General features: G+C 39.8%; 1 protein-coding gene across 2 annotated transcripts in view; it reads left to right on the top strand.

Annotated features, from left to right (window-relative positions):
* The window catches only part of TPK1 (thiamin pyrophosphokinase 1), a 325,666-nt gene extending 307,456 nt beyond the window's left edge, over positions 1–18,210 (top strand). For both annotated transcript variants that reach the window (XM_072777563.1, XM_072777569.1), the window contains one exon: positions 16,682–18,210. In XM_072777563.1, the coding sequence (XP_072633664.1) occupies positions 16,682–16,800 (119 nt within the window). In that variant the 3' untranslated portion in view covers positions 16,801–18,210. The remainder of the gene's footprint in view (positions 1–16,681) is intronic.
* Positions 18,211–18,739: the final 529 nt, after the last annotated feature.

Genomic DNA, 18,739 nt, shown 5'->3' with positions numbered 1-18,739 from the left:
TCTTCCTCCAGGAATAAGAGGTGCCGTGGTTGCTAACAGTCCTTCATTGCTCCTTATTCCTCCCAGGAGAGCTGTGCCTTTTCTCGAGCATAATGTTTATGTCTGTCTGCTTGGGGTTATCTGATTTGACTTGGTAAATTCTAAAAGAGCACAGATTATGTCTCCTTAGCTTATTTTCTGCAGATGTCACCTGCAGGTTTGAGATTAATATTCAGTGATTACATGATGCCACCTCCCATATTCTTCTCTTTCTTCACTTTTCCATGCCGTTTCCATTTGTTTGATGTACTTAAAATAATCTCTGTTGACATTTGAAGGATAGAAGCAAATGCCACTTTAAAGCTTCCTCGGTGCAGATGAAATGATAATAATACACATTTCCAATACTTGCATGGAGAAGTCAAAGACCATCACAGACATTAACTCATTCATATCCAAAACAGCCATATTTGGCAAATATGGAGGTCACCTGAAGAATTTAGAGCAAAAGTCAGAATATTGTGGTGGGAAGCTCAGCTCTATCTTCAGGGAGGACACTGAGGCCAGCAGCACAGAAGGGCTTGCCCAGGGTTTTCCTGCCAGTCAGCCACCAATTGGGATGAAACCTTTGTCTGGGATGGTCAGCTTTGCCACATGCAGCCACAACTGTCACACTTGTGTGCATGTTTGGGAGATAGGCCAGTGTCCACAGGAGGCAAGGCTGGGCCCCAGGAGTTGAAGGAAGTTGAGCAAAGTAAATCAGCTCAGCACAGCCCTGGACAGACTCACATTCCCTTCTTTGCACACACATTTAAATCTGATACGGACTTTCCATATGGAAAATCTTGGGCCGTTCCTACACAGATCATTCATTTTACCATTAATAATGAAATAGGCCACATTTTATGGATTTGGACTGTCCATTTTTCTTTTTTTCATAAAGCAGTTCTGATGTGCGCTTTAACTGCAGCATGGGCCCTGGGAGTGGAACATGATAATGATATATTAGGGAATTCTTGTTAACAAAGAAAAATAATAACATATTTTAGAAAAGCCTGAACATTTGAAAGCACTTGGGAAACCTTTTCTAACTGGCATAATTAGCTTTGGTTCCTCCACACTGTGGCATGTTCTCGGTCTAATTGTTTTGGGGACAGAAGGCTGAGTGGAGACACAGGCAGTGTGGAGACAGAAGAATAATTGAACATCAGAGGCCTTCTAATGACTTCCGGCCCGAATCCAAGGGCAAGGGACACATGCAACTTTGGAGAGATGAAGATAAATGCAACCACTTTCAAGAAGAATTAGAATAGCCCTTAGACACTTGAGTTCAAGAAAGGATTGGTGGTCAGGACAGAGAGGTGACCACAGCTCACCTTGGGAGGAGACTTCAGCCCGTCAGGGTTTGGAGAGCGAACCTCCGACAAGAAAGCTCAGTGGAGGGCGTGCTCTCACAGTGAAGACGTCCGCTCTGACCACTTTTCTAGGCACTGGACATAATTTAAATTCCATCAGGAAGTGTTAACTACAGGCTGTCCTGGGTGCGCTTTGGTTAGGTTGATGAAGGAAGACCCTGTCCCCCCGTGCCAGGCTGTGTGCCTGCTGTCCCTTTGGGGGCCCTTCCAAGCAGCTGAACATGCACATACCACAGGCTAGCTGCCTGCTTCCCAAATGTGGCACACATTTTCTTCAATTTGGGTTTATTTTAAACACACTTCAAGTCAAGGAGCGTGTCTTGATTTGATTCTCCTAACAGCATTAGTTCAGCTTTCGAGGAAGCAAATGTGAATAAGAAGAAGGTGCTTTCCTTCACGAGTTCTCGTCTTTTTAAACTTTCCTCCCAAATTTTAACATTGAATTTTAATATTAAAAACAACAACAACAAAAAAAAAAGCCCGGCAGCCCCGGGTGGCTCAGCAGTTTAGCGCCACCTTCGGCCCAGGGCATGAACCTGGAGACCCGGGATCGAGTCCCATGTCGGGCTCCCTGCATGGAGCCTGTTTCTCCCTCTGTCTGTGTCTCTGCCTCTGTGTGTGTGTGTCTCATGAATAAATAAATAAAATCTTTTAAAAATGAAAAATAAAACCTCAAACTTACAGAAAAATTGAACAGTACGGCAAAATCTCTATACTTTCCCTCGAGATTCAGAACTGTTAACATTTCTCTACATTTGCATGTCCTTCCTGGTGTGTGTATTATTAATTCAGCCTCCAGGGGTAAGGAATGAGAGAGAGCTATCCAGGCTGGAGGGGGACATTGGACTTCAGACTGAAAAGATGGGTATGTTCCAGAAGGAGGGTAGACATTAAAACTTCTCATGGAACTAGGAAGTTCCTGATCTATTAAGGGAACAGCAAGTGGCATGGGGTGGCTAGCAAGTAGGTTAAATGGGAGGAGATAGCCATTTGAGGAAGGGCCTTGAATGCCAGGCCAAAATGTTTGGGGTAGGAGGTAGCAAGGTGATGAGCAATGAATTTTCATCATTTATCCTTTCAGGCAGGAATGGCCAGATCAGCTAGGGAATTTAGAGGAGTGCGAGGAGAGGCAATGACTAGGAGTAAGAAGACCATCTGCTGTATGTCCAGGCAGGAGTTGTCATATTAAGTTCCTTTATAACACAGGATGTATTCTATTGGTAGTTTTGTTATGTTTGTTTAGGTTCTGCATTTTTTATTGTCTTGTCTAGTTTTGTAATCTTTTCAGCCTTCAACTTTAAGGGCAGAGGACTCTGTCTTTCTTCCTGCTGAGCATATGCCAAATATCCAAGTGTGTGTTGATCTATTCCTGTCATAAGCTGAAATAATTTGAAATGACTTGTTATGCTCACTTGAATTTAATAGTCCCTTTATAACCTGAGACTCTCTGAATACATATCTGCAGATGAATCAGTCTGATGATAATGTTCCCTGGAAAAACAGATAACTAATTCATTAAGTATGGTTTCTGCTTCAGTAACCTAGATCTGTACTGTTCAATCAATACGGTAACCAGTAGCCACATGTGGCTGTTAAACACTTAAAATAGATCTGATCAAACTGAGAGAAGCTGTAAATACACACCAGATTTCAAACTTAGTATATAAAAAAGGAATGTAAAATATCTCAATAATAATTTTTCTTATATTGATGACATGTTAAAATGACAATATTTTAGATATACTAGATTACATGAATATAAAGTGGCCCACTCTCACCACTTTTCTTCAACAGAACATCTGAAGTCTTAGCCAGAGTCATTAGGCAGGAACAAGAAATAAAAGCCATCTACGGTGGGAAGGAAGAAGTAAAACTGTCATATTTGCAGATGACATAACACTATATAGAGAAAACCCTAAAGACTTTTTTTTTTTAAACTGTTTAATAAAAGAATTCAGTTAAGTTGCAGGATAAAAAAAATCAATATCCAAAAATATACTGGGTTTCTATACATTAATAGTGAACTATCAGAAAGAGAAATTAAAAAAACAATCCCATTTACAGTTGCATCAAAAAGAATACAAATAAAAATAAATAAAAAAAAGAATACAAATAAATTTAACCAAGGAGATAAAAGACCTGTATACTGAAAATGATAATACTTTGATGAAAAACAATGAAAAAGACACAAATGGAAAGATATTTATGGTCATGGATTGGAAGAATAGTCTTAAAATGTCCATATGACCCAAATCAATCTATAAATCAGTGAAATCCCTACCAAAATTCCAATGGCATTTTTCACAAAAATAGAACAAACCTAAAATCTATATGAAACCACAGACAACTCTGAATAGCCAAAGCAATCTTGATAAAGAACACACCTGGAGACATCCTGTTTCCTGATTTCAACCTATATCACACCAAGCTACATTAATCAAACAGTGTTTTATTGGCATAAAAAGAGACACAGGCCAGTGGATCCAGATGAGTTTCTGAGCCCAGAAATGAATCTGTGCATATACAGCCCATTAAAATAAAGGAGCCAAGAATATCCAGGGGGAGAAGGACAGTCTCCTCAATAAATGCCAGTGGGAAAGTAGACCTCCTCTATTCTGTGTCATTTACAAAGATCATCTCAAAATAGATTAAAGACTTAAACATAAGATCTGAAATCTAGAAGAAAACAGAGATGGTAAGCAGCTTGCCATCAATCTTGGCAGTGATTTTTTGGATTTGAAACAAAAAAGCAAAGGTAGCCACAAAATTAAAAATAAACAGGTGGGTCTGCATCAAACTATCAACAAAATAAAAGGCAGCCTACTGAATGGAAGAAAATATTTGCAAATCCTATGCTGGATAAGGGACATCCTAAATATATATTCATAAAATTTAATAACAAAAAATGTTGATTAAACTTTTTCAAAGAAGATCTTCAAATGGCCAACAGATACATGAAAAGGTGCTCAACCTCATCATCGGGGGAGTGTAAATCATAACCACAGTGAGGTATCACCTCACACTTGTTAGAATGACTATTATCAAACCGACAAGAAATAACAGGTATTGGCAAGGATGTGAAGAAAAGGGAACCCTTATGCACTGTTGGAGGGAATGCAAATTGGCGCAGCCACTATGGAAAACACTATAGAGTTCCTACAAAAATTAAAAATAGAACTTCATATGATCCAGCAGTGCCACTTCTGGGTTTTATCCAAAGAAAACAAAAACACTAACTTGAAAAGATATATACATCTGCATATTCACTGCAGCCTTATTTATACTTGCCAAGAAATGAAAGAACTTAAGTGTCCATCGGTGGATGAATGGATAAAGAAAATGTGTATGTACATACATACACACAATGGAATATTATTCAGCCATAGAAAAGAAATACTGCCATTTGCAGCAACATGGATAGATCTTGAGGGCATCATGCTAAGAAAAATAAGACAGAGAAAGACAAATACCTTATAATCTCATTTATATGTAGCTACTTAAAAGAACCCCTCAATACAGAAAACAGATTCATGGTGGCCAGAGGCTAGGAGTGGAAGAAATGGGTGTAGATGATCAAAAGATAGAATTTTCCAGTTATAAAACAAGTCATCAGGAGGATGTAATGTACAGCATGTTGATTATAGTTACTATCTTGTTTATTTGAAGGTTGCTAAGAGAGTACATCTTAAAAATTCTCATCACATTAAAAAAATATTTGTAACCATCTGTGGTGATGGACATCATACTGACACTGTGGTGATCATTCCTCAATATAGACATATTTTGAATCCTTACATAGTGTATCTGAAACCATTGTCACTTATATCTCAACAAAAATAACAAATGTGTGTGTATATAAACATTTTACCTGTTTTTACTTTTTTAATGTGGCTACTGGAAAATTAAAATTTCGATATGTGGATCCTGTGATATTACAGTGCTGACAGAGATAATTGGACATTTCTGTGACACATGCTCTCCAACTCATATTTTTTTTAAGATTCCAATAAATATACATGAAAGGCATGTATTCTGCAGCTCTCTACTAGGACTAGTTTGAGTTTCTGCCATCAACAAAGTGTGAAAAAAGCAATACTGATACTTAAGTCTTTGATAATTTTTAACAACCACCATAAGTATCAATGCTGTTTTATAGGAAACAACTTTAAAATAGGAATTCTGGGAGGGATATTTTTATTAGGAAATGGTAAATTAGCAATTTTTAAAAATTGAGGGTTTGCCCAATAGAAGTCTGTAAACCGGTTGTAAATCTGTAGTTCAAATAATTAAAATGGTAAAGACCAATCCAGTGAGCTGGTTTCAGAGGCAGTATAGTTTGCTTTTTCTGCTAATGAAATGTCATATTTTTGTAATATATGGCATTTCTCCAAATTGGCTAAGCATCTTAAGAGAACAAATGATGAAGGTAGAGCATGCGGCGGTGCTATTACGTCTGAGATAGTTGGTGATATGTCCAGTACATCTGACTGCACTCCCAGGGCTTAACATAATGTTCCAGAATGCTGGGGAACCTCTTGAGATCCATCAAAGTAGGTTCATTAAACATTTGTGTGGCATACATGGTATTCATTTAAGGCTTAGAGTGGTTTGCACACTTCCACGGCTTTGCCCACTTAGTCCATCAGGCTGCTGACAGTTCCAGACTTTAGGGGAAACAGAGCAACCTCAATTCTCTTTTCAAAGCTCTTCAAAGAATTGCCGTAACCTCCCTTGGCAACATGTGTCTAACAACTTTCATTATCATCATCATAGCCTGTGGATTTAACTTCTCTGAATTTCATTTTCCTCATTTGTAAATTGCAGATAAAAACCTGCTATACTCAGAGCACGTGGTGTGCACTGTAAGTGTTCAGGTGACATCTGGGATGAATGAGAATTACTCCATCTCAAGCATCACCTCCTTGCACAGCATCTCCCAGGCAAAGCTCGTTTACTCCCTTCTCTTACTCCCTCAATTTCATCTATTTAAGAAATGTTGGCGTTGGGACGCCTGGGTGGCTCAGTGGTTGAACATCTATCTGCCTTCAGCTTGGGTCATGATCCCGGGGTCCTGGGATCGAGTCCCACATTGGGCTCCCCGTTGGGGGGCTGCTTCTCCTTTGCCTGTGTCTCTGCCTCTCTGTGTGTCTCTCATGAGTGGATAAATAAAATCTTAAAAAAAAAAAAAGGAAAGAAAAAGAAATGTTGGCATTGCCTTCTTTATAATTCACGTATTTATTTTACGAAATAATCAGATTCTTAGGAAGCCAGTATAGGAGTCAGGCCTGTGGGGATCTGTGTGGCTCCTCACTCACCCAAGAGTTCACTTCCTACTTGAATATACAACCTATCCTGGCCCCATCATTATTAGCCCTTGGGCCACACTTGTCTAGTCCACTGGGCATGACTGTATGTACGTCAGTACGTCCTTTCTCCAGTGTCCAGCAAAGAGGATAGCCTTGGCCAATACCTATCAAGCAAGTGATTTACTAGCCTGGCAAAATTTATCTCATTGTACCTCCCAGCTGGCCATAAACTAATCACTTGAACTAAGGCATCTGCGAATTATTCAAACCATGCCAATCTCTCTTTTTCATTTTAAAATACTATTAATGTGGAGAAAGAAAACCTTGACCTACCCTCGTGTAACACACAAAAAAATGGTTGGATAATTTAAATTCTAGTAATTTGCCATCTTCTGCTGTAGCATCCTCAGTCTTTCCAGCTTTAGACAAAAGCTAGTAGGGTATCATTAAAAGCAGCAGAATATTGAGTGCCTAACTCTCATCCTTACCTTTGGGAAAGAAAACAGTGTGAGATAACGGAAGAAAATTATAAAATCTATGTTAATGTTTCTCTTCTTTTTAAGTACTTCTAATTTTCTAAAATATGAAAACCCAAAAGTTAGGCTGTGCTTCTGTGTTCCCTAATATATCTGCTGTTACATTTCATTGGAAGGAAGGGTAACGTAAGCAGCCCTCGTTGGCCACTACGGTTGTCGTGAGACCACAGTTGCCCTTAAGACAACTGATGACACTAGCTTTGAAGCAAACGCTGCACTTCCACATTCAGACAGAGCAAGCAATTTTACGTTATGTTTGCCACGTGTGATATGGTTTCCTATAATTTCACACAAAGCTGTAACTTTTACTCTTATCTCTAGTTAAAACAAGACTTGACTTGAATAACTGGTTATCTAAGAATCATAGTTAGTTCTACTCTCTAACAACAAAGAGCGGAGGGGGAAGAATCACATCTCAGTTGTCTAAATGTGGAATTGAATCTAAATGATAAGCCAGCCAAGGTTTTGGACAGGTTCTCTGGGGGTAGATCTGAAAAAGTAATTTTTGAGAGAGTGATGGCATCAAGATGGCAAATAGGTCATTCCTAAAAGTCCAGTCCCCTTCACAAGAAAGCAACAGTTACCACGGATGAGACACCACTATAAAAATCCTAGAACATGAGGGTTCTAAAGCCTAAAGCACAGAGACCGAGATGGACTGCACGAGAAGGCCGAGAGCAGCAGCTCCCCCCAGGGCAGTATGACACTTCACCAAGAGGACCCCTGAGCCTGCAGTGTCTCCAGCAGGAAAGAGAGCGCGAGGTGGACATCTAGCTCCCCAGTACCGAGAATCACTTCTCAGGATCTCACATCCAGGGGGGTAGTGTGTAGCTTGATTGCTGGGGGTCAGATCATGATTTTAAAAGGGGGGGGGAATAGAGTCGATAGCAACCACATTTGAATCTTGGAAGACCGAGTTTCCACTCAGAGCAGCATCGAAGTAGAAATCTCAGCCAGTGGTTGTGCTTCTCTAAAGAGTCAAGATTGTGCCCCAGGCTGACCAGGAACTTGGTGGGGCCCAGATCTGCCTGGTTCGGGACCATAAATAATGAGTCATGCCAGCCTTGGAGCCAGACCTTCTTGAGCAGGACAGCTAATTCGTAGGACTGTCTACTGCTGAGTGTAGCTCCCAGCACAGGAAGCCTGGCCTGAGCCCCTGTGAAGCTGTTCACCCCAGTAGCACTCACGTGAAGAACTTGGCCAGCAGTGCTGGCTGTCTGCAGAGCCAGAATGGTAACCCTGTTTGGCCAAGGAGCACGATTCCACCCAATTCCCCCAAACAAGAGCCTTGCAGGCCCTGGGGCCTATTCGATGCCCCCAATCAACTTAGCAAAACTAATCTACGGTCCCATCCACTACTGACCAGGAAACCCAACCACAGCTCCCAGGAATCTGCATTGCCCACCCTGCCATCCCAGTTACAGCAGCACTGGAGTGGAGAGCCCAGCCAAGCACCCCTTCTCATCTGCAGGATCAAGACCATAGCCTGTTTGGCCTCCAGAAAAGAGCCTTGCCAGCCTTGGGGCCTCTACAGCAACTCCACCTAAACAGGGAAACTAACTTGTAGCCCTGATCCCTGCTGAATACAGCCTCTGCCCACCTAACCGAGGAACCTAACAGGGGAAGCCAGGTAGCCCATCCTGCAGCCCTGCTTACGGTGGCACATGAGCTGTGAACATAGCCTGTGGCTCTGCCCATCAGCAGAACAAAGCTGGTGACTCCATCTGGCCAGAGATGGTGCACAGTCCTGCCTGATTTGGGTCCCCAAACAACAAGCTATGCTGGCCTTAGCCCCTGTTCTGCTGCTCTGCCCAATCAGGGAAACTAATTCATAACCATGCCTATTTCTGAGAATAGTAGTAATCCTAACTGTCTAGGAAACCTGACCAACAAATCCAGGCAACTGTGAAGCCATCCTACAGTTGCACTGGGCAGGCAACACAGTCAGTACATGGAACATTTTTTTAGGATCCTCTATTAGGCCACAAAAAAAGTTTTAGTAAATTCAAGAATATTGAAATCATACCAATTATCCTCTCTGCCCACACTGGCATAAAACTAAAGATCAATAACTGGAGGAAAATTAATGAATACATAGAAATTAAATAGCATTCTCCTGAATAGCTAGTAGATCAGAGAAGAATTTCAAAAGATTTTGTATCCTGCCACGCTACCGAATTGCTGTATGAGTTCTAGCAATCTTGGGGTGGAGACTTTTGGGTTTTCTATGTAGAGTATCATGTCATCGGCGAAGAGGGAGAGTTTGACTTCTTCTTTGCCAATTTGAATGCCTTTAATGTCTTTTTGTTGTCTGATTGCTGAGGCTAGGACTTCCAGTACTATGTTGAATAGCAGTGGTGAGAGTGGACATCCCTGTCTTGTTCCTGATCTTAGGGGAAAGGCTCCCAGTGCTTCCCCATTGAGAATGATATTTGCTGTGGGCTTTTCATAGATGGCTTTTAAGATGTCGAGGAATGTTCCCTCTATCCCTACACTCTGAAGAGTTTTGATCAGGAATGGATGCTGTATTTTGTCAAATGCTTTCTCTGCATCCAATGAGAGGATCATATGGTTCTTGGTTTTTCTCTTGCTGATATGATGAATCACATTGATTGTTTTACGGGTGTTGAACCAGCCTTGTGTCCCAGGGATAAATCCTACTTGGTCATGGTGAATAATTTTCTTAATGTACTGTTGGATCCTATTGGCCAGTATCTTGTTGAGAATTTTTGCATCCATGTTCATCAGGGATATTGGTCTGTAATTCTCCTTTTTGGCGGGGTCTTTGTCTGGCTTTGGAATTAAGGTGATGCTGGCTTCATAGAACGAATTTGGAAGTACTCCATCTCTTTCTATCTTTCCAAACAGCTTTAGGAGAATAGGTATGATTTCTTCTTTAAACGTTTGATAAAATTCTCCTGGGAAGCCATCTGGCCCTGGACTCTTGTGTCTTGGGAGGTTTTTGATGACTGCTTCAATTTCCTCCCTGGTTATTGGCCTGTTCAGGTTTTCTATTTCTTCCTGTTCCAGTTTTGGTAGTTTGTGGCTTTCCAGGAATGCGTCCATTTCTTCTAGATTGCCTAATTTATTGGCATATAGCTGTTGGGGATTTACCCCAAAGATACAAATGCAATGAAACGCCGGGACACCTGCACCCCGATGTTTCTAGCAGCAATGGCCACGATAGCCAAACTGTGGAAGGAGCCTCGGTGTCCAACGAAAGATGAATGGATAAAGAAGATGTGGTTTATGTATACAATGGAATATTACTCAGCTATTAGAAATGACAAATACCCACCATTTGCTTCAACGTGGATGGAACTGGAGGGTATTATGCTGAGTGAAGTAAGTCAGTCGGAGAAGGACAAACATATGTTCTCATTCATTTGGGGAATATAAATAATAGTGAAAGGGAAAATAAGGGAAGGGAGAAGAAATGTGTGGGAAATATCAGAAAGGGAGACAGAACGTAAAGACTGCTAACTCTGGGAAACGAACTAGGGGTGGTAGAAGGGGAGGAGGGCGGGGGGTGGGAGTGAATGGGTGACGGGCACTGGGTGTTATTCTGTATGTTAGTAAATTGAACACCAATAAAAAAAAAAAAAAAAAAAAAAGAAAGAGTACCTGGAAACACAATATACCAAAACTTATAGGATACAAAAAAAGCACTTCTAAAAGAGAAGTTCATAGCTATAAGGCACACATCAAGAAAACAGATTTCAAATAAACAACCTATCTTTACACCTATGGAATTAGAAAAAGAAGAACAAACTAAGCTCAAAGCTTGCAGAGGAAATACAGATTAGAAAGTGAAATACAGAAAAGACCATTTTAAAAAAAAACTAAGAGTTGGTTCTATGAAAAGATAAAGTTGACACCTTTATGTAGACTAACCAACATAAAGGAGAGTACTCAAATCAACAAAATTTATAAATGAAAAAGATTACAACTATAAAATCACCAAAATACAAAAGATTGTATGAAGCTACTATGAAAACTACACCAACAAACCAGACAACTGCAAAGAAATGGAAAAAATCTTAGAAACGTATACCCTACCAAGGCTGAGTCAAGAAGAAGTAGAAAATCTGAACAGGTGAATTACTAATACGGAGCTTGAATCAGTAATGAAAAGTCTGCCAGTGATGTACCAGATGGCATCACTCTGCATTTTACCAAACATTTAAAGAAGAATTAGTACTGGGACACCTGGGTGGCTCAACGGTTTAGCGCCTGCCTCTGGCCCAGGGCGTGATCCTGGAGTCCCGGGATCGAGTCCCACATCGGGCTCCCTGAATGGAGCCTGCTTCTCCCTCTGCCTGTGTCTCTGCCTGTCTCTCTCTCTCTCTCTCTCTCTCTCATGAATAAATAAATAAAATCATAAAAAAAAAAAGAATTAGTACGAATCCTTTTCAGACTCTTCCAAAAAATCGAGGTGATAGAAACATTCCCAATTCCTTTTACAAGGCCAGTGGTAACCTAATACCAAAGCTAGATAAGGACATGACAAGATAACTACAGGCTAATATCCCTGATAAGTACAGATGCAAACATTTTCAACAAAGTTACTAGCAAATTAAACTCAACAGCATATTAGAAGGATTATTCACCATAATCAAGTAGGATTTATCTCTGGGATGCAAGGATGGTTCAACATTTATACAAATCTGTAAATGTGGTACATCACATTAATAGAATAAAAGAAAAGTGATCATGATCATCTCGATAGATGCAGAAAAAGTATTTGACAAAATTCAAAATCTATTCATGATAAAAACTCCTAACTAATACATAGAATATGCCCCCTCCATATAATAAAGGCCATATATAACAACCCCACAGCTAACATCATCCTTATGATGAAAGTCTAAAAGCCTTCCCTATAAGATCAGGAAGGAGACAGGGGTGCCAACTGTCACCACTCCTATTCAACACCATACTGGAAGTCCTAGCCAGAATACTTAGGCAAAATAAAAGGCATCAGAAGTGGAAGAGAAGAAACAAAACTATTTGCAGATGATATGATTTTATATGTAGAAAATCCTAACACCTCCACCAAAAGAAAAATCAACAAATTCAGCAAAGGTACAAGTTACAAAATTAACATACAAAAATCAGTAGTGCTTCTATATACTAACACTAAGTTACCTGAAAAAAAAAAAAAAGAAATGATCCCATTTGTAATAACACCAAAAACAATAAAATAATTAGGAATGAATTTACCCAGAGGTCAAAGATCTCTACACTGAAAACTACAAGATATTAATGAAAGAAATTAAATAAGACACAAATAGAAAGATATCCCATGTTCATGGATTGGAATAATTAATGATTAAAATGTCCATACTATTTAAATCTCCATACTATCAAACTATCCAGATCCATCTATAGATTTATTGCAATCCCTAACAAGATTCTAAAGGCTTTTTTTTTTTTTTTACAAAAGCAAAAAACAAAACAAAACAAAAAAACCTAACATTTGTATGGAACCACCAAAGACCCTGAATAGCTAAAGTAATTCTGAGAAAGAACAAAGCTGGAGGCATCACAGTTCCTAATTTAAAACTATATTATGATGCTGTAGTAATCAAAATAGTATGTTACTGGCATAAAAATTATACATCTAAGCCAATGAAACATAATCTAGAGCCCAAATTAACCCCCCACTGATGGAATAAACTAATATTTGACAAGGGATCCAAAAATATGCAATTGAGAAAAGACCATCTCTTCAATAAGTAGTAATGAGAAAATTGGATATCCACAGGTGAAAGAATGAAACTGGACTCTTTTGTTAAACCAGTCACAAAAATTAACCCAAATGGAATAAAGACTTAAACATGAAACCTGAAGCCATGAAACTCCTAGAAAAAAAAAAAAAAAAACCTAAGGGAAAAAATTGCCTTTTGATAGGACACCTAAAGCACAAACCACAGATTAAAAAATAAACAAGTGAAACTGCATCAAACTAACACAACAAAAGCAACAACCAAAAAAATGAACCTGTTTTTGACAAGGATCAAAAAATCTTTGCAAGCTGTATACCATCTGATAAGGGGTTAATATCTAAAATACATAAAGAACTCATAAAATTCATTAGTGAAAAGAAGAAAAAGCAAATAATCCGGCAGAAAAATGGCCAAAGTACCTGAAGACATTTTTCCAAAGAAGATATTCAAATAACCAACAGGTGATGAAAAGGTGCTCAACATCATTCATCATTAGAGAAATGCAATTCAAAACTACAAGGAGCTATCTCACCTTAAGCCTTGTAGGATGGCTATCATCAAAAAAACAAAAGGTAACTGATGCTGGCATGGTCTTAGAGAAAAGAGAAACCTTGTATGCTGTTGATGGGAATGTAAATTGGTACAGCCACTTTGGAAAACAGCATGGAGTCCCCCCCACCACCACCACCAAAAAAAATAAAACTAGAACAACACTATGATCCAGCAATTCCACTTCTGGGAACATATCTGAAGGAAATGAAAACATTATGTTGAAGAGATATCTGCACACCATGTTCCCTAGCAAGCATTATTCACAGGAGCCAAGAAATGGAAACAACCTCAGTGTCCATCAGTGGATGAATTGATAAAGAAGTTGGGGTATATACATACATACACACACACGCACACCCCACTGGAGTATTATTCTGCCATAGGAAGGAGGAAATCCTGCCATTTGCAACATGAATTTTTAGGGCATTATGTAAGTGAAGTGAGTCAGACAGAAAAGAAAACAAATACTGTATGATCTCACTTATATGTAGAATCCAAAAATAACAACCTCACAGAAAACCTCAGGTAGTTTGTTGCCAGGGGCACAGGGGTAGCGGGGAGTTGGGTGAAGGTGGATACAAACATCTGGTTCTAAAATATAGAAGTACTGAGCATATCATGTACAACATAAGTGTAGTTAACAATGCCTTATGGAATATTCAAAAGTTGGTAAGAAAAGATTCCAAAAGTTCTCATCACAAGGAGGAAAAAAATTGTAATACATGCTAACCAAATTTACTAAATAATCATTACCAAATAATCATTTCCTAGTATATACGTATGTCAAGCCATTATGCTGTGCATCAATATAGCTCAATAGAACAGGAAGAAAATAATCTGTGGGAAGTTGTCTGTCTGCCAATCTTGTTATTTTGCTTCATGATTGACCCTCCAACATTTGGGTTAGGGGGAGTTTAATCATAATTCCAAGTATTTTCCTCAAAAAAATATTTTTTTCTTATAAGGAAAACTTTACAGTTTGCTTGAAAAGCATGATTCTTTGACTTGAAGGAATATACTCCAAAATAATTGTAGTGACATACTGAATTAAAACTTATGATTTTTGTATTTCATCTTATTCATCTTAGTCTTCTTACTATTGTAATCTCCGTAAAGTTGGAGACTAGAAAGTATTTAATTGTGACCTTTCATTATTTCTGACCGTACTGCTACAGACTCCATGTGTCCCCTAGAAGTCATATGTGGAAGCAGTAACCCCCAAGATGGTGGTATCGGGAGGTGGAGCCTTTGGGAAGTAACTAGGGTTGAACCAGGTCATGGGAAGGGAACCTCTCATGATGAGATAAAAACTATATTCATTCTTTCTCCATTAAGAATTCATGCCTTAAAAAAAAAAAAAAAGAATTCATGCCTTAGGGAAACCTAAGTGTCTAGCCCTAATGATCTGAAATTGATAGTCTACCTTCAGAAAAGCAGAAAGGAATTTATATGCAACTACAAACTAGAGACATAATTTTGTGCCCTTGTCCTTTGAGCTTATGTAAAAACCAGGATTTAATCTAATCAGTTTCCAGAATCTTAAAATGCATTGTGTCAAATTCAGGCAGTTATGCATACATTGTTCTTCTCTGGGGCATTTCCACTGTACAGGTGGCAGGTCCGCTAAAGCATCCAAACTTGTCTTTATGAATAAAATGGTTTGCAGTGCTCAAACTGTTCCCCAACTTTTCCCTTTTTGGCCATTGGGAAAGCCTTGAAACCCTAGGCCTGGGCCCGAGGTCTGGAGGTACCTGGTGTGCACCTGATTCCAGGCAAGGTCGCTCTTCAGGGAGCCAAGGCCTTTCTCCAACAGATCCCAAACAGACTTTGTCATGAGTCCATGACCACCACCCTAACCCACTCTCCACATCATCATGTCTAGATTTATAAACATATGTGCACAGTAGCATCATTTAGAAACTTCATCTCAAAAAAGTGCCAAATTACTGAAGAGGCAAGAGCTTCTTAGACTGACATATATATATATATATATAATCAGGGTGATTGTCACATGAGATCCACTCCGTATTTTTGTATAGTTTTACCTTATTACTTTGTGTTTGCATTAGTAAAGGCATGGACAGCTCTGAAAAATAAGTAATTTGAGATTTAATAAATAAACTGTGTTAACTGGTAATACTAATCATACAGTATCCAGTAATACTATTTCTGAATTTTTAAATTGCCTCTTCAAGATTTCCTCAGAAAGATAACAAGCTCCCTCTAGTGGGAAGTGAACATTATAACTGAGTTATTTCCCCCAAAGCAGTGTGACTTTTTGTTTAAAGGAAAAACGCTCCGTTTATTTTTCTCTCTGAATTTTAGCAAAGAGAATAATATTGGTTCTCATGGAATGTCTATAGGACAGTCATGAGTTTGGAGTCATGTTGATGAACTGCAGTTACACAAGCAAAGTGAGGTTATCTGACTTACTGCCCTAATGCCTTGGCATTAACTCCAGCTAACCTGTTAGAATATATACATACCTACATATATATGTCATTGGTAAGTAAATTCTATCGCTTAACTCCTAAGCCTTTATTTTGATAATTAAATAGTTAGAAGACTATCTCATCTGTTGCCCTCATTTTACAGCTGGGCTTATGGATCTCTCCAGATGACACAGTGGGAAATCTGCTTCGACCTTTGAGTTCCTATTAATTTTACAGAAAGCAGGCCTTGCTCATTTTGGCTTTTCTTAATTTATGAGAAAAATATAACCAAAATCCCATACTTTTTTGGAGTAATTAGCTTTCCGCCCCATATCATTCAGACTTGAAGCTAAAACTGCATGTTTATAGCGTTTAATAACTTATGTAAAATGTTAATTCTGAATCACCCAGAAAAATTATAATTTCACTCAGGCAAGGAAGTAAGTAGCACAGTACAAAATGGGTTTTGATTTTACAATCAGTAATGAAAAAATAATAAAAAAATTTAATGAAATTTTGTATGAGAATGGCATATATCCCAGAATAGTTAAAAACCAATAACCCACTCCCTGAAAAGTGGTTATGGCAAGTTATGGAAACTTTCAGTTTTAAAATCCCACAGCCTGTGTTTCCGCGTGCTTCACTGCTTTTTGGTAACTGTTGACAAAGTTCTTCCACACTGGAGAAAAGGTTGCCTCTCAGTAAACATTTTGTTTTATTGTTTTCTTATAGCAAATAACGTGCTTGGTTTTGGAACACTGGTCAGTACTTCCAATACCTATGATGGATCTGGTGTCGTGACCGTGGAAACGGACCATCCGCTGCTCTGGACCATGGCCATCAAAAACTAACCCAGCAGCTGGCATCCACAGCCATGCCTCTGACTTACCTCATTTGCCGCTGACTTACTGCTCGAGAAGAGTTCACCTTGGTTTACAGAAATTTACACCTCTCCATGGAAGCCCACTAGTTTTAAAGATGTTAATGTTTTGATAATTGAGGTAACACAAATGACAGATCTCAGTTTTACAGTGAAGGAGAAAACCCACTATTTGTTAAGAAAGTAAATAAGGTCTATTATATTCACTTGGAAAACTAACATGGCTCATTGCGCTATAAAATTAAGTATCAATTACTGTTATTGTTATCATTCCATTTATCCTAGAGCATTGCTTTTAATTTGGAAGCCGAGAAAGTTCTCTGTTGAGGGTCCTTGGTGTCCAACACCTAACCTTCTCCTGCCCATCCTTAAATCCTTACACTGAAGGCTACTTCTGAGTGTCTATTATGCTGGAGTTCTCTGTATAATACAGAGGACTTTCAGATTGGGTGGTTACAAGCGCACCATTTCGCCCTGGCCTCATCACTGTCTTGATGTCTCACCTATATCACCTGTAGTTTACCTACAGGTGAAGAAATGCCATGAAGGGTAAGTGACGCCTCCCAGAGCCCTGCTGGCACAGTCACCCCAAGCCCAGCTGTGCAGTGAGCGCTCTGGGCTTCGGTGGGGTGACAGATGGAAACTGCCCTCGTCGTAATTACAACCAAGACTGAAAATGCTGTGCAGAGGAAACTTACGCATGAAACGGAATTGCTTCTGACACTCCTCAGACTGAAAAAGCAGTGATTCACAGATCCCGAGTTTACACCAAGTACTAAGCATCTGGGTCTGAAAACACGAGTGCCCGTCCATCCATCCACCCAAGCTCCCGACACCTTTCCTTAGACAGACCCTGGGAGGGGCTGGCTGGGTGGTGCCTGAACTTCCTTCCCACCCTCGGATTCTAGACCCTGACACCTGGCCGGCAGTGCATGCGCAGGGTCACCAGCTCCGCAGCTCCAACCACCTGGGGCACTGAAATGCACTCGCATTTCTTTTATGAGACCCTCTTCCCTCTTCTTACCCTTTTCTACCCTATTTACCAAACCAAATGTTGCCGTACAAACCATGACATAAGGAGAACCCACCCACGATCCTCCATGTGCACACATCCCCATTTTGCTCTCAAGGGGCAAAGCAAGAGTTGGACTTACTTCCTTCTGTTATGACAAAGCAAGAGTTGGACTTCAAGTGGAGAATGAAAGGGGGATCAGTTGAGCTAGCATGCAGTTGTTCACCGTGAGAGGTCAGTTTTCACTAGTATGCAAATAAAGGAGATTGAAATCCGATGTCAAAAAAAAAATAACTGAGTTACCAACATGCATGTGTGTGGTCTTTAAGAAAATAGTCCATTAAAAAAAAAAATAGTCCATTTTCTCAACTGTGTCTCACTGTCACCAATCTCTCACGACCGATGTTTCTGTACAAAAAGGAAAAAGCTGCCCAAAGGACGGTTAATGACAATCCCACTTCACTCATCTGGTTCCAGAGAGCGCCCGGTATTACTAACACTCTAACCTGCACATGCGCTAGAGCACATGTGCCAGGTGCTCACACCTGCTCTCTCCACTCGCTGCCCATCTATAAGACAGGGATGATGTGGCGCCACTGGTTACCTGGTAGGCCTTAGGAAGGACAGGTGGATTGCTTTCAGAGATCTTTATAAGCTAGAGAGAAAAGAATAAAAGAAGCTGCCGTAATAGAGAAAGTGAAGAAAACCAGTGGAGGAAGAGCCCCGGGGAAGGAAGAGGAGAAGGATCAGAGCACAGGGAGCGGCCCTGAGCCTTTGCCATGTTCTCTGCCAAGTGCAGATCCCAGAGCTTCCGGCCCTGTACGGCCTACCTTCCCATTCACAGCACACACAATTGCAAAGAAGCCAAGAAGCCAGGGGAAAGGTCAGTCGAGCTCAT

The sequence above is a fragment of the Canis lupus genome, chromosome 15, assembly GCF_048164855.1.
Source record: "Canis lupus baileyi chromosome 15, mCanLup2.hap1, whole genome shotgun sequence".
NCBI classification, from domain to species: Eukaryota; Metazoa; Chordata; class Mammalia; order Carnivora; family Canidae; genus Canis; species Canis lupus.
This window is presented reverse-complemented; position numbering and strand designations above follow the sequence as displayed.